The sequence below is a fragment of the Rhinolophus ferrumequinum genome, chromosome 10 (genome assembly GCF_004115265.2).
Source record: "Rhinolophus ferrumequinum isolate MPI-CBG mRhiFer1 chromosome 10, mRhiFer1_v1.p, whole genome shotgun sequence".
NCBI classification, from domain to species: Eukaryota; Metazoa; Chordata; class Mammalia; order Chiroptera; family Rhinolophidae; genus Rhinolophus; species Rhinolophus ferrumequinum.
In genome coordinates, this window is record NC_046293.1 from 4,527,450 (window position 1) to 4,543,960 (window position 16,511).

At 52.0% G+C, this 16,511-nt stretch overlaps 1 protein-coding gene across 2 annotated transcripts in view; it reads right to left on the bottom strand.

Moving 5' to 3' along the window:
• The window catches only part of PARVB (parvin beta), a 91,822-nt gene that overhangs the window by 2,573 nt on the left and 72,738 nt on the right, over positions 1–16,511 (bottom strand). For both annotated transcript variants that reach the window (XM_033117092.1, XM_033117093.1), the window contains exons 9-12: positions 13,127–13,188; positions 10,075–10,143; positions 3,930–4,031; positions 442–514 (exon numbers count right to left, since the gene is read on the bottom strand). In XM_033117092.1, the coding sequence (XP_032972983.1) occupies positions 442–514; positions 3,930–4,031; positions 10,075–10,143; positions 13,127–13,188 (306 nt within the window). The remainder of the gene's footprint in view (positions 1–441; positions 515–3,929; positions 4,032–10,074; positions 10,144–13,126; positions 13,189–16,511) is intronic.

A 16,511-nucleotide genomic window follows, 5' to 3' on the forward strand; every position in this document is an offset into this window, starting at 1 on the left:
GGGGGTCCTCATGCCAGCACCTCGCGGACACGAACGTGCCTTCCCTGCTTACGAGCGTCTCCCTTGGCTGCTCAGGACGGACACCTCCCCACCCGACAGTCATTCAATGGCAGTGAGCCTTTCGTATCCTTTCAAGCATGAAACAGCCTCGCCAGCTCAAGGCGCCCGGAGAGGCAATTAAATCCCGAGGCCATAGCCTCCAAGTCAAATGGATTCGAAAGAACCAGCATTGGTGGCTCTGTCAGCACAGTCGTCTTGGTCCCCAAAACCAGGAGCACGGGGAGGGTGGGGACCTGGGGGTCATCAGAGCCTGGCCTGCAAGCCACCCACTCGGGGTCTCATCGGGAGAGAGGGGCCTGGCTTTCCCATCCTCTCGGACAGCGGGCTGACTTCCCTGCCGTGCCCCTGACTCTCCCCGAGGGCACCTGGTTGGGTCTTTACCTTCAGGCCGAGCCTTGGGTTTCACGAGCCCTGCGTCCAGCATCAGCTCAAAGGCAAAAGAGACGTTGTGGACCTGCCAAGGACACCAGAGTTAGCACCGGGGCCAAAGCTGCCCCCAGGCCTGCCCGCTGCCCACTGCTTTCTCTCTGAAAGGACAGGATGGGAGCGAGTGTGGACAGAGTGGACCTTTGGAACTACTATGCCCGCGAAGACCCAGCATGCCCGGGTGGGCAGAGGGAGGGTGTAGATGTCTGCTGAGGGCAACACACATTCCCTGGGTGGTCCTTAGTCCCCTCACCAGTGACCAGGGGGCAGCTGGGACATGCAAGGAGGAAGGCACAGAGCCTGCCCTCGAGGCTCGGGGGTCCCCGCATGCCTGCTCTGCTCCAGGCCACCAGCACGTCCACATGACGAGAAGTGACAGCGACCCCATTTTACAGATAAGGAAACGGAGGCTCAGAGAAGACAAGTCACTTCCCAGAGGCACCCAGCCCCGTGCACTGTCCCCAGCATAGAGTAGCCTTTTCTCCTACAGCATCCTGCTCCGTCCACCACCAGCTCTCCACCATCCAGATCATCTAATCTGCATGCGCACAGCAGACTTTGAATCAAGTGAAAAAGACAGGATGGCAAAGAAGGAGAAGCGGGAAGAAGAGTCAGGTCTAGGCTGTCAGCCCAACTTGGGAACAGACATTCTCTCAGGGCCTCTACCATGGTTCCCTCGGCCTGAAGGATCCTTCCCCCTGAGCACAGGCAGGTCACTGGTGAGAGGAATGTCCCCTCTGGCACCCGTACCTCAGGGGGGATGGCTCCTTGAAACTGCTCAGCGTGGAGCGTGGATAGGTCATGAAACCGACCCTGCCCCACGGGGAGGACAGTTCAGGGGACACTTCCTTCCAAGTCCACTTCACAGCCACTCAGCCCAGCAGTGACTTGTGTTGAAATAAGATTTTCCTTCTGCTTTCGTCTCAGTCTGAGGAAACAGCCCGACAGTAAATGGCCACCAGGCACCTCTTGTTATCCGTCAGAGCCATGCCTTCACCCCCAGCCACCTCCTGTGCCCCAGGAGAGAAGCGTGCCTGAGCCAGGGCCCCGAGACAGGGCAGAGACAACAGCAGGTGGCTCCCGACAGGGTTTTGGGGACACCCTCCCTGACTGTGACAGCCGCCTGCCCGTGAGGACCAGGCCGCACGCCAACCCGTAAGCCCCACGCCACAGCTGCCAGAGCCAGCCACACAGCAGGCCACCCTGAAGTGCTCTCTCTCTCTCCCTGCAATTCAAAGGGTTTTGGAGAACCTGGCCAGGCGAGAGAAGCTTAGAAGGTTCCAGAACAGAAGGGGCTCTTCTGGCTCTGCCCTGCTGACCATGTGACCTTGGGCTGTCTTGGGCCCTCCTGAGAGTCTGTTTCCTTATCGGTGGGGACAAAGGGAATCAATAAGGGGACACAGGAGAAAGGACCTTGAAACTAAAGCCCCTTTCTGATATTTGCTTCTAGGAATAACCTCCAAGTCTGCAAGACACAGTTGACTCTGGGGAAGGGGGGGGGGGTACTGTGGAATCTTCCAGAAAGATGACCGATGGGCACAGGTACTTAGCAAAATGGCCAGCACAGTAAGACACGGTGGCTGTAACAAAAATCCGTGGGTGGTGCCCAAGCCTCTGAGACAGTTCAAGAGGCGCCTCTCCTTTGTTTGCACAAACCTAAGGGTCTGAGCTGTCTTGTCTCATGTTTTTTTTTAATCCAGTGCAGTTGTTTAAAAATACAGGCCCACGATGCATCTCCGATTTCAGTCCCCGAACCCCAATTTCCTCCTGCTGCTGCAAAGGTTCCGAGTGCCGGAGCATGATGTCTCTCAGGGCCCCTGGAAGATACTCAGTGAGCGGTCCCTCTGTGCCATGTCACCACTGCCCTGGGGGTTGGACCAACCTGAAGTGGGTTCAGGTCTATGCAGTGGGGAAACACCACCACCTGTGAGGGGGTCGGGAGGACCAGGAGGTTGATAAATGTCTCGGCTCACGAAGAACTTCCCAGAGGCTCTCTGAGGGGAAGGGACACACTGGGGTGGGATGAGGAACCCCCAGAATCCACATCCTCCTACAAGAGCTCCAGCTGCCGACAGATACCACCAGATAAGTCCCTTCTCCAGGGTGAGCAGGCTAAAACCGTGCTGGATGCCGTCCCTAACACAGCCTTCCCTTTGCGGCCCCCATTCAGAGGCGAAGGCGGATTAAACAGGCCTCATGCCCCCCAGGCCAGGGAAGTGACTGACAAAGGCTTTCATCCCCATTTCAAAGGGAAGAAGGCTGGTCTGGGAGGTGACAGCCCATCATTTGCACAGAACCTGTTTAAGAAAGAAGCCCAATTCCAGACGACCTGGAGAACTTCACCATTCTCGCCAGCTTTCTCATTAATTTGAACCAAGAAAAGCTCTCTCCAAAACAATGCTTCTGCTGCCAGCCAGGTCGGGCCTGGAAATGCATATGCCTCTTCCCCAAACTGTGTTTGGGTTCCCAGAAGGACAGCACCATACCCACGTTTCCTGACGGGTCCCGCAGCTTTGCTGCTTCCCTCTGCTCTCGTTCAAACTCTCACCATTCATTGTGGACGCTAACGTGCCAGGACCTGTCTCATCTGTTCTGATTCCACCTCAGCAGGCAAGACGGGAACACTTGGCCACGAGCAAACAGCCTGCTAGGTGCCAGAAGCGGGCAGACTGATAAACATTGCCCCATTTTCGGAGGTTTCTCTGGCTGTCACCTCCACCTGCATTGTCTGCCTCTCTGACTCATGGGTCTAGCACCTTGGGAAAACAAAATAACATATGTCTGTGTGTCCAAAGCAATATGGTCAGTCCATACACCACGTTTCCAAAGGTGACGCACTAAATAGTGCCGGATGGCTGAACCTCAGGAGGCCCCAGGGCAGGAGGCAAAACCCCTGGTCACACAGCTCACGTACAGCAACCTAAATGTAAAAGTTAGGCCCGTGGATCCAAACAAGCCTGTTTTGGAATTTTCCTAGAAACAATCCATAGGAATGACAAATATATATATTCAAGAAGATGCCCCATTGTTTTAACAAGTCGATTGTGCAAGAGTTGGGAACAGGAGGCAGTGGCGTCAGAACCACTCTGTGGGGCTCTGGGCCACCAGTGAAAATGGCATCTGGGAAGCTCATGAAGCAACAGGAGACACCAGATGTGATGCATGTGTGGAGTGAACAGGGGGAAGGTCTGCAACTCTACTGCTGTTTGACCACAATTATTAAAACTGATCATGTCCCGTGGGAAAGATTGGGAAGAGAACGCGACACCCAACACGTGGCCGTGCCTGCCGGGCACGGCTGACGGGTCTCCTTTTTACCGAGTTATGTTTAAGTGCCATGGCACTTGCCGTGCCGTTCTTATTTTTGGAAGAACGCAGCTAGATTGCAGAGTTGTCAGGGGTAGCCTCCACCACACACGGTGACGCTGCGGACGCGCACGTACCTTCTGGTCGAAGCTGTCCGGGGTCAGGTAGAAGTTGTGCAGGGGGACAAAGTAATCGTCCAGAAGGCCCGTGAGCAGAACCAGGTACACACCATCTGCAAACTACACAGAAACACTTGGTGATGCTTCTGGGCCACATGCGGACTCAGCGAATGTTCTGCGTCCACTCAGAAGGAGGAAAAGGTTTTAGAGCAAAACAATCCATCTCTGGGTGAGGTGAGAGAGCCTGCAGTTGGGTGAAGGACCTGGGTGCAAATTACCAGGCTCGGGACCGGACGTGACCGTGCGTGTGTTTGGAGCGGGAGTGCAGCCGCGTGGATAGAACCACGGCTCCAGGACCAGACTGCCCGGCCACGAGGCTCATTCCCCACTACTGACTAGGGGCCGGCACAGGCTCCCATCTCTCAGGGCAGGCAGGGAGCGACCAGCACACACTTAGCGTTCCATCAGTGTCCGTGGTAGCACTTCTAGCTGTGCTCCGTCCTGGAGCCTTGGTCACGATGAGCCTTTGTGTGTACCCAACATCTAGTGTTCATCCTAAATGGGCCCTGCATGGGGGGGAAGGCTGGCACTGGGGGGGAAGCCCTGCAGACTGCAGCCCAAGACTGCCCAGCCCTTCTCCCTGCCCCCAGCCCAGCACCACCTCCCACCCACAAGAGGAGAACCAGGAATCTAGAACAAAAGCCTCTGCTCTTTGGCAGACAGCCCCTCAGCCAAGTAGCCAGGACAGGGTGCAATTGTTCCTTTCAGAGACAAAGCCCTGGAGACCGATGAGGGCAGAGCGACTTCCGGAGGGGAGGGCAGAACTCAAGTGCAGGAATAATACGTTGCCCACCTCATCTCCAGGGCCACACCAGCACTGGGGAAAGGCGGGCCACACCGACCCCCTCAGTGGGGACAGGGACAGGGATGGCGTCCCCGGGGAGCCTAGACTTGCCAGGGTGCCCTGAAGGGTGAGGGTTTGTGAGAACCTGAGCCTCCCACGTCTGGAAATGCAGTGTCCAACACAGTAACCACCGGCCACATGGGCCCACTGAAATGAACATGGTTTGTTCTTCAATGTTGCTGATTCTTTTTTACTGCATATACAGAATGTGAAATTTGCCATTTTAACCATTTTTAAGTGCACAGTTCAGGGGCATTAAGTACATTTGTGTTGCTGTGCAGCCCTCACTACCATCCTACCACAGAACTTTCTTATCTGGCAAAACTGAAGCTCCGACTCCATCGGACACTAACTTCCCATCCCCCACCCCCAGCCCCTGGCAAACACCATCCCACTTTCTGTGTCCACACATTTGACACTCCCGGTGCCTCATACGAGCGAAACCATACAGTATTGGTCCTTTTGTGTCTAGCTGTACTGTTCGAAAAATATTAACTGTGATAAAATATACATGACATAAAACTTTCCGTGTCACCCATTTTTAAGTGTATAGTTCAGTCTTGTTAAGTACAGTCTCCAGGACTCTTAAATGTAAATTAAAAAAAAATAATAATTATAGCTCTCTTCCCATAAGCAGCCTGAGGTGACCTCTGAAAATGGTTCGCTATTCACCTGACCCAGAGAACCCCACAAAATCATGCCAGTCGGGAGGTTCCACTCTTCATGTTCAACTTTAAGAACACTCGTGAAACTGCCCTGGCCATCAGGAGGATGCATATCCAAAAAGCCACCCAGTGTCTGAAGGATGTCGCTTTACAGAAGCGACGTGTGCCATTCTGTCGTCACAATGGAGGGCTTGGGAGGTGTGCCCAGGCCAAACAGGGGCTGGACGCAGGGTCGGTGGCCCAAACAGAGTGCCGCATTTTTGCTGCACAGAGGAATGTGGAACACAAGGGTTTTGATGTATAATAGACTCTGGTCCCTGAGCCCAGCCAGGTGAACGAAGCCACCCGAGATGCCGGCACAGAAATGACCGGGCTCGTGGGCGGGTTCACCTGTGCACGAGCCCCCCGCCACACGGAGCCGATCCTCACTGAGAAAGAGCAGGCTGTGCCTCAACCAGAAGGGGAGGTGGCACAGGAGAAAAAGATAGCCCAGAAGAAACGGAAGGAACAAAGACTTATGGCCTGGAAGCAAATTCAGCATCCAATAAATGCTAATAGAAGCAGAAAATCAATTAAGAGATAAAATCAGCTCCTCGGCCAGAGCAGCCACATTTCACATACTCGACAGCCACACGTGGCCGGGGGCTACTGGATCGGATGGTGCACTGTTACAACATTTCCATCCCTCAAGGAACTTCTACTGGTCAGAGTGGTCTGGAAGACGGCCACTCAGGACAGCTGGACAGCTGTGAGGAGCTGGGCACCGGGAGGCCCTCAGCGTCCTGAGCCTAGCAACCCGCAATGGGTAAGTAAGAACCTGGAGAAGGAAGGGCATTTTTATTTTAAAACAATGACAGCCCCCTCCACCATCCTAGGTGGGCCACCCACTCCCCAATTTTAAGATGAAAAGTCAAAAATCACAAACATCCAATAGCGCCAAAACCTGTCCTTGGGAAGGGGAGGGAAAGCTAAGAAACAAGCCCACGGCAGAGGGACCCCTGAGCGATGTGTGAGCAGGTGGGGCGCTTCCTGGGGCGAGTGCTCCAGGCCCCGGTGTAACGTGAGCTGATTGGTTAATGACCTTCTGCCTGCATGTCCCGAGCCTCATGCTTCCACACCATGAACACATTACTCACTCATCACCTTAAGGACATCAGAAGGGTTTTCCAAAAGTTACGTGCACCCATGCCGCGTTTCCTGCTCCACTCTGGTGGAGCGCCCTGGGGTTCGCCCCCAGTGACACGGAGCCAGCATGGCCAAGACACCACTGTCATCAACATCGACCATTTCCAGGGAACCAGAGGTTGCCCGTGAATGAAGACACCACCCACATCCCCTGGTGATGCAGGGAGCGGGTGGTGCTGCTGTACCCACAGGCCGAGATGGGCAGAGTCCTTGCTTATTTCCATGGCATCTCTAACCTACCCCTGACACTCTGTGTCACAGAACGGTGGGAGAGATGGGAACTGAAGACAGGAAGGCCCGGGAAGGGAAAGGGGTGCCCAGGAGGGTGAGTGTCAGGCAGAGAGAGAGTGGTGGTTTATCAGTAATGAGTAGGTCCCTCCAATTTCACAAACACAGAGCAGGGGTCCTGCGACAGGGCTGTGTCCCGCTCAGAAATCTCCACGGGGGCCCCAAGACACCATTGTCGCGTCTCCATCATCAGTAGTGACCTTCATTTTTTAAAAAAATATACATTTTTAATAGCAACCCTTTAAATACATTATTCTCCATTAAGCCTCCCTATATTTATGGTCTGGAGTTTAAACATGTGGAGAGAAGGTCAGAGAAGTTGAGTCACTGGCTCAGTATCACAGAGCCTGGAAACTGCCCAGGATACAAAAGTGGTTTTCAAAAGGAGGGAAAGCACATGCATGAATGGATACACACACACACACACTCACACACACTCACACACACTCACACACCTCTCAGCAGGAATTTGAACCCTGGTCTCACACCCAAGGTATCTGGACTTCAATGATGAACGTATTTGTAAGAATATCCAGTTCCATTGTAACAAAAGAAAAAAGTTCTCTGCATTTCTGTGGCCACTGATCTTTTCTGGTAGACCAGTGTTTAAAAATACCGTTAAGATATTACTTTAAATAATGCGGTGATAGAAAAAAATGGAGCTATTGAGTAAACAACAATTAATGCACATTGAAGTTTAGCGTCTCAGTCTAAGATATCTGGCTGGTAACACTGGTGTGTGGGCTCATTGAGAGGTGACAGCCGGGAGCTGCCGGCGAGGGTTCCCAGCACGGTGATGAGAGCTTCAGGTTGTCAAACCTTGTTGGGCCCTCAGTGTCACTCCCTTTGCCCTAACGATTCTATTTCTAGGCGTTTATCCTGAGGAAACACACAAAGCACAAACAGCGTGTGTACAGATGCTCATTGTACTGCTCTTTACAAGATCAGGAAACGCCCCATCACAAGGGACCAATTTAATGAAGCAGAGCACAGCCATCGATGGACTAAGAGGCAGCTATTAAAAGTGACAGATATAGACAGACAGACCAGGCAACAGAGGAAACAGAAGACAGAAACACCACAAAAAGATGCCCACAATATATTTAGTAACAAAAAGCACATTACAAAACAGCTGGATAGGATGAGCCACTGTCATTTAAAAACTACATGTACGCATAGGAAATATCTAGAAAAATATACGTCCAACCATGAACTGTAGTTACCCTGGAGAGAATGATGGAGGGTGATTGTGGAGAGGGAGAAAGGAGCGTTTTCACTTTTCAGTTAGTCTCCTTCTGGACTGTTACTACATCAAACAGCAAATAACCAGAGGCTAAGTGTGTGATATTAGTAAACCGCTAAAAATAATAAATGTACTTGCACACAATGCACAAATAAATGTGGACATTAATGTGTTGCTTTCACATACAGACCCTGTGATTCGTCACTCATGCAGAGAAGAGGTCTGCAACCACCCTCTCAGCAGTTACCTCCGGGTGATGGAATTACAAATGATTTTTATTTGTTTTGCTTATCTGCACTTTCAGACATTTCTACAATGAACCTGAATTACTTTTTTAATTAGAAAAGGAAATGAGAAAAGTTAAAGAAAGAGAAAAGATGAATGCAATCACCCAGGGGTTGAAGAAAGATCAGCTGTGTGTTAAGAGAAACCTGCACCAAGAACTCAAGGCTCAGAATTCGAGCCCCCGCTGATCCTGGGAAATGATATTTTGTCTTCAACACTTGCTGAGAGCTCGAAACATATTTTCACGATGCTACTTCTGTTTGGAGTGGACATGGGGGTATACAGTCGACCCTTGAACAGTGAGGGGGTTAGGGGAGCTGACGCCCCTGGCAGTTGAAAATCCACGTATGATATGCTGTATTCTTATAACAAAGTAAGCCAGAGAAAAGATGTTATTAAGAAAATCATAAGGAAAATACATTTACAGTAGTGGGCTGTATCCATACTGTAAGTTAATGTCTGTTTACAGGACAGACATCAATATTCTGTCAGTACACATCAATATTCCCTTCTAGGATACAAACCGCTGTAGGTCTTACATGTATTACTAACACTAGACATCAAAAATGAAAAGATAATGTGAAAAAGAAACTCATATATGTATTTGCAGGTGTAACAATTCATGCACTGATAACAAAGAAGGAGCATATGATTGTTTCATGGTAGTAAGAAAATCTCCAAAAATTTTTCCAATGTACGTATTGAAAAAAACCCTCTGCATGTAAGTAGAGCTGTGCAGTTCAAACCTGTGTTGCTCAAGGGTCAGCTGTACTTCATACACTTTCTGCAGAAAGAATATTTTGTGCATATGCATCAGGGGGATATTTAGCGAGCATTTGCGAGATGCCAGCCACAGCTCCAAGTGTGAGGATCGCTGTGGAGGGCAGAAGCAGGGAGACAGAACATTCTAGAATGAGGGACCTGCACATGCAGAGGCTCTTTGGTGGGGGTAGTATGGCACCTTGGAGGGTGTAATGGGTTGAACCGTTTCCCCCCCATAAAGTGTGCTGGAGTCCTAGCCTCCAGCCCCGGGAACGTGATGTTAGTTGAAATAGTCTTGACTGCAGTAATCAATTAAGATGAGGTCGGTAGAGGGGGACTCTGATCCACCTGACTGGTGTCCTTACAAAAAGAGAGGGAACTTAGAAACACATGTACACAGGGGGAACGCCACGTGAAGACAGAGGCAGAGATCGGGGTGACACATCTATGACCCCGTGACTATCAAAGGTCACCAGCAAACCTCTAGAAGCCAGAGGAGAGGCACACGACAGATTCCCCCTCTCGGCCCTCAGAAGGAACCAGCCCTGCCAACGCTGGGCCTTCAGCCACCAGAGCCATGAGAGAATACATTTCTGTTGTCTAAACCACTCAGTTTCGTGGTACTTTGTTCCAGCAGCCCCTGGAAATGAAGACAGAGGGTGTGAGAAGCCCAGGGTGGCTGGGGCTGGAGCTACTTCGGCTTCAGGGTGGGCATTCCTGTCACAAACAAGATGGCACCAGGTTTGTTCACAGGCCCGCCCTGGGATCAGAGCAGGTGCTGGCTGGAAACGACGCAGGACAAAGGATCCTTCAACCCAGAAAACTGCTTACCTGGGTCTCTAGTTCCGTCACCTCCAAATTCAGCTTGTTCAGGTGCTTGTTCACAAATGTGATGAGGGACTGTCAAGGGAACCATGAGAGAGAGTCAGCTCCCACCCGAGGGAAGGATTCGACACGTGAAACGCTTTCCTAACCTCCTCTGTTGGCCACAATAAAAGGCTCACGTTTAAGACGAAACGTTCTTACAATACCCCTTGGTTTTAATGAGACAATGACTAAACCTATCCCAGCTGGAGAAGAAAACACGCACCTTTATTCACCAACCCGTGTACACACCTACTCATCCACACACACAACATCCGTGCCTTCAGAAGGACACAGCCGGCAGCGGAAGATAATTGAACTTCTAAAGGTATCCCACGTGTAACCTCGAAGGACAAAGGATGGAAAGAGAAACGCTGCCGAGGGCCACACCCCTCACCGTTTCCAGAGAGATTCTATCCAGGCTTTATCTCAAGGGAGGAGGCATTTAAAAAGTTTTTTTCAATTACAGTTGACATATATTACGTTAGTTTCAGGTGTCCAGCACAGTGATTAGATATTTACATAATTCATACACTGATCCCCTGACAAGCCGAGCACCCGCCTGGCACTACACACAGTTATTACAACATTAGTGACCATATCCCCTGTGCTGTACTTTACGTCCCCGTGACTATTTTGTAACTACCAATTTGTACTTCTTAATCCCCTCCCCTTTTTCACCCAGCCCCCCAATGTCCCTCCCCTCTGGCAACCATCACTTTGTTCTCTGGATCTGAGTCTCTCTCTTGCTTTCTTTCTTTCTTCTCTTTCTTTTTCTTTCTTTCTTTTTCAATGCGGGCATTTCAAAGCTTGTCACCAGTAATTTTTCTCAGCAATCAAACCCAACTTTAATGGAAACTCGATACCCACCACCTACCCCCACCCCTGGACATGACGTCATTTCCATATTCCTTCTACTCAAATTTACGAAGTAGCTACTATGGGCCAGGCACTCTGTTTGGTGCTGGGGACACAGAGACAGCAGGACAGAGCCCCACCCTGGAGAGCCTGTGACATAACTTTCCATACACACACCTGGTGGAGGTGACAGAGAAATCGAGAGATATGGCAAAGCACGTGAAACACGCTACAGGGAGAGGTTTGGTGAGTGCGCAGGAGAGGTGTATGGCTCCTTGGAAGTGGTGGGGGAGAGGCAGCCTCTGAGCTGAGCCTGGGGTACGGGGAGTGGACAGAGCAGGCACCAGCCATGAACACATGTGCAAACCCTTTGGGATCTTCAGGCCGTGGCTGGATGTGGGTGGGATGGGAGAGCGTAGGAGGGGGGTGACCCCAGAGAGACCTGGAGAGGTGGCAGGGTCCCCCTGCTATTTGTGTGGGTATGGGGAGCCCCTAACACAGCAACTCTCAGTGTGGGGGTGGGGAAGGGCCAGGCTGGAAGCAGGAAACTGTCAGGCAAATAAATAAAAGGATTTTGTCTTGTTCATTGCTGGGGTCCCAGTGCCCAAACTATGTCTTTTCAAAGAATGAATTAGCATCGTATCCACTGAAAAAGGAAAGCTAACCTTACACTATGTCACATTCAACACTATCTAGTGACCATGTACTGCTATACGCGGTCATATTTTACTCTCATGGCGCCCCTGTGAGGTGGGGAAACTAAGTCAGGGGAGTGTAGTCGGCCTCAGATCGCACAGCTGGTAAGTGGGGAAGCCAGATTTAAATCACCCATGGAACCAGCTGTGTCAGGGTCCTGGGGCCAGATGTGGCCGGCATGGGGGAGGGCACTGCTCTGCAGCCTCAAGGTGTGACCCAAGCCTGCTAAGAAGGTTCTGCCCAGCAGGACCACTGGGAGGATTTCACAGGCCTTTGCAAAGTGCTTCCAAGGACTGAATCTCGTCGTCCCGGCCTGGACTGGCATTGTCCACAAGTGGCCTCCATAGGAATGTAATGTGTTCTATCTCAAAATAAATTCCACACATGTCAGCACGTTAAAGGCTCTGAGAAGTCCTGCATTAAGAAACTTGTTTTGGGGCCGGCCCGGTGGCTCAGGTGGTTGGAGCTCCATGCTCCTAACTCCGAAGGCTGCCGGTTCGATTCCCACATGGGCCAGTGGGCTCTCAACCACAAGGTTGCCGGTTCAAAGTCCCGCAAGGGATGGTGGGCAGCGCCCCCTGCAACTAGCAATGGCAACTGGACCTGGAGCTGAGCTGCGCCCTCCACAACTAGACTGAAAGGACAACAACTTGACTTGGGAAAAAGTCCTGGAAGTACACACTGTTCCCCAATAAAGTCCTGTTCCCCTTCCCCAATAAAATCTTTAAAAAAAAAGAAACTTGTTTGGGGAAATTGTCCTAGACAAAGAACTCTCTCCTGGGTTGCAGGCAGATTTCACAGGAAGGCAGAAGCACATCTGTCCTGCCACTGCCTTCCCCAGGGAGACGTCTGTAGGTACTCAGGTAGCTTGATGTGCAGTGAGGTGAGTCTCGATTATTTCTGGGGGAGAACAAGCCTTCCTGGCAGATGCCCCCGGAAGCTCATTATAGCCCAGCCGCCAGACTTCAAAGCCTCGGGTTCACATGGGTGTTTCCATATTTGACCAGTGGGCTGGCTGGGTGGATAATGAGGGGTCCGTCCTTTGTGCACCTGTCTAAGGGGAAACAGGCCAAATCCACACACACAGAGGCTGTGCCAGGAAAGGCTGCCTGTTTACCGGGCAGGTTGTGAATGCAGCTTCATGGTAATGAAGCCAGCGAAAGCCAGCAGGTGGACTCGCTTAAAAACACTTCCACGCTGAAAAAAAAAAAAGCCTCAGGTTGGAATGAACTGCCACACAGGCTCTGGCTGGGCTGGTGGGCAGGAAGACACCCAGGGAGCAGAGATGTTGAGTTACAAGGTGCTAATTTTATGCACTGTAGTTACAATTTTGACTATAATTACACTTCAATCCATGTGGCAAACATTTCAGAGACTTCAAACATTTTCCCACCTTCTTCCCAGCATGGAGTCTGTGCTGTAAAAAAGCCTGGAGAGGAGGAAACCACAACCCATCAAGGCTTACCTTCTTCACCAAGCTGAGCTTGTCCGGGGCATGGTCGAAGAGGGTGTCGAAGGCGTCCCGCTCTGTGTGACATGGGGAGGAAGACACAGGGACAGCGTTTATGGACACACACGTGCTGCTCCCATCCCCGCCTGTCCCAAGGAAGAGGCAGCTTCTGATCCCCAGGATGTTCACGCCTGCCTAGAATCCTTTCAGTTGTTGCCAGAACCAAAGGGTGCGTGCTGGCAAGGAGCTAAATCAAGGAAAAGATGCTTGTAAGGTTCCTTCTAGTTCAGTGTCTATCTTTTCACATGAAACACAGGGGTAGCACTTGGACATCCACCCGCATCACAGCCTACGACTAGAAGCGTCCTTGCTTCTTCCTTTTCCCACAATCCTCATCTAGCAATAAATCTTGTCAGTAAGTTGGACCACCTCTCGGGTACGTCATGGCTGCCACCCCCACACAAGCGCCGTCCATCGCCTCTCTCCTGGGCCAAGCTACAGCCTCTGGAGTAACTGGTCTCCCTTCTCCACTCTAGCTCCTCCGATCCATTCTCCCCAGCAGGCAAAGCAAGCTTTATAAAGTGTAAACTGGACCATTTCTCGCCTCCTCCCCAACCCTGTCCTAACTAAAACTCTCTGACAGCTTCTCATCACTCTTAAAATAAAATTCATTCTCTCTCCCTTGGGCGCATGGGACCCAACACATTCAGCGTCATCCCCCAGCATACTCACCCTCCCTGACTTCATTCCACGGACCGGCTTCCCGACTGCTCCTCCGTCACTCACTTACCACAGGCCCTTTGCACCTGCTGTCCACCTGCCTCACTTCCTGCAGGTTGCTTTCAGATATTATCTCCTTTTTTCCACGACCATGGAAAAGAGCACTCTGCTGCCACTATCTGTCCTATTCCCCTGGTGCATTTTTTGTCATAGCATTTCATGACTCTTTGAGAGCACATTTTATTCTTATTTGTCTGCTCTGCTCTGTATCACCTGCGGGCCTGTCAGCACCTGGAGGGCTGGCACCGCTGTCTCACTTGTTCCCTGCTCTCAGAACAGTGAAGGGCCCATAGCTGGTGCTCAGAACAAATGAATGAACCAGAGGAGACCCTGCTCTGTCTACAGAAACGCTTCCAGGGGTGTCCCCATTGGCGGGAATATCTGTAGGGCCTGAGCCGGCCCATTCCACCAGGTCCCACCCATCTTCCTTTTCCCAGGTGAGCCCTAACCTACTCCAACTACCACTCACGGGTCCAACCTGCCCTCCAAATTAACACAGAATCAAGCCCTTTCTTTTCCAACATGAGGCCACTGGAGCTGAGTAGATAAAAAAGGAGCAGGGCTGGCTGGGGGCCAGGGGCCTGGTTCTCGCCTGATGCTCCCAGGGGGCCACAGGGAGGCAGGACAGAGACCTGTACAGGCAGGAGGGCTGGGGTCCAGCCTGGCTGCACGGCTGTGGGGGTTAGTGCCAGGGCACGGGGCAGTTCACACCCCCAACCCAGCCAGTCCAGCCCAGGTAGCCTCCTCTTTGGCTTTCGGGAGAGGGAAGGAAGGTGAAAGGCAAAGAAGAAGGGAGAAAAAAGTGTGTGTGTGTGTGTGTGTGTGTGTGTGTGTGTGTTCTGTACACACACGAATATGGGGATGGGGTATGTGTGTGTGTTTGGGGGGTGGACAACCCAAAGACCCAGCCCTGCACAAGCCTTTCCACTGCCGCAGTTGTAAACTATTTTTATAATTATCTAAGTCAGATTGTACTCGATAAGACAGTCGACTAAGGGGGGGAAAAACTAATCTTTACAAAGCAAGATACAAATTTTAAATGCAGCTTGAGAAAAACCCAGGAGCAGAGCAGGCCTTGACGTCAGCCGAGTATATTTAGCTGGGCCACTGCTGGGCGTCCAGAGTCAGGGCACGAGGGAGACATCGCAGCAATGTCCCCCACGGCCGGGCAGGCCTTTTCTGTGCGCTGCGTGCCTGGCCTTGGCAATGAAAACAGATCAGGATTCAAATCCTGGTTGCCTGACTTCAAAGTCCCCTGACTTTAGGCCGACGGCTTCTCTCCCTAAACCTGTTTCTTCCTCCATAAAGTGGGAATGAAAATAGCCCCTCCCTCACCGCTGGGGTAAGTCAAAGGGTGAGAAGAGAGGGACAAGCAGTGCACTGCCAGGCCGACACTCGTTTCATCAGAGCCCCCTCTTGTCCTGCACCCCCACCTCCCTCCTCTGGGGACAGACACAGAAATAAATAAGGAGAGGCCCCACCTGGGGAGTCAGATGGGTAAACCGAGGTGGCACAAAGGGACCCAAAACAGCCAGAAAGGCACAGGAAGGGGCCAAACCAACCAGAGTGGGCCAGTGTCTGTCAAGATCAATCTTCAGGGTTGTCTAGTTTGGTCCAAATAAACCTGTTTTTGTTTGTTTGAGTCAATATATTTTAAATTGGAAGATTTATCCATAAGTTCTGAATTTCTGGCTTCTCCTGGAAAACCAGAAGCTGGGGCAACAGTGAGCCTACGTTGGCACCTGGCATCAATAAGCCACCCCTGGAAGTGGGGTGTGGACCCACCACTCCCTACTGCCACCCAATGGGGACCGAGGGGCAGCTGCTGAAAGTGGATATTCTTGCCACTTCCCTCTTTCATGTTATTGGCCTGGTCCCTCGAGGCAGCTGGGTTCGGGCCCGAGGACACAGGGGCCCGAGGAAGGCTTCACATGGGAGCCTTGACGTGTGAGCTGGGGCAAGAAGAGTCGGAAGGGGATTCCAGGCAGAGGGAACAGAAAGTCCAGAGAGAGGCACTAGAAACCCAAAGTGGGTTCTGGATGGACGGTGAGGCTAAGGGGGGCGGGGTCCCACAGGGGAAGGCAGTCGCCAGGAGTGGCGATCAGATTGGCTGCAGTGTGACAACAAACTCTGCTGGCAGAAGAGGGAAGACGTGAGGGGCAGGGACGGGGGTTAAAAGGAGACACAGAGCGGAAGGGGAAGAAAGCTCCTTCCTTCTCCCCCACTTACCCAGGAAGGGGCTCTGGGAGGAAGCCCAGGGAGGGGGAGAGGCCGCCTACGGAGAAAGGCAGCCAGCAAACCCGTTGCCATGGAGATCGGGCTGCAGCTCCCCAACTCCCCTAGGGAGAGAAGGGCCTCCCACCCCACCAGAACAGTGGTGGTATCAGGAGGTGGGGGGCAAGGAGAGGCAGTGGGGAGGGAGAGGGAAGGCAGAGTGGACCCCTCTGTCTGTAGTCCAGAGTGGTCATGTGAGAAACTGAGGCCGAGAACATGGCTCCTTGCAGAGCCCAGCAGGTGGACATTAGCCCAGGAGGCTCTGCCTGGTGTTCTGGAAGGTTCTGGAGCGTTGGTTGCTGTGGGCGATACACGCTGAGGAAGACACTGCTCCAGCCCACAGGAC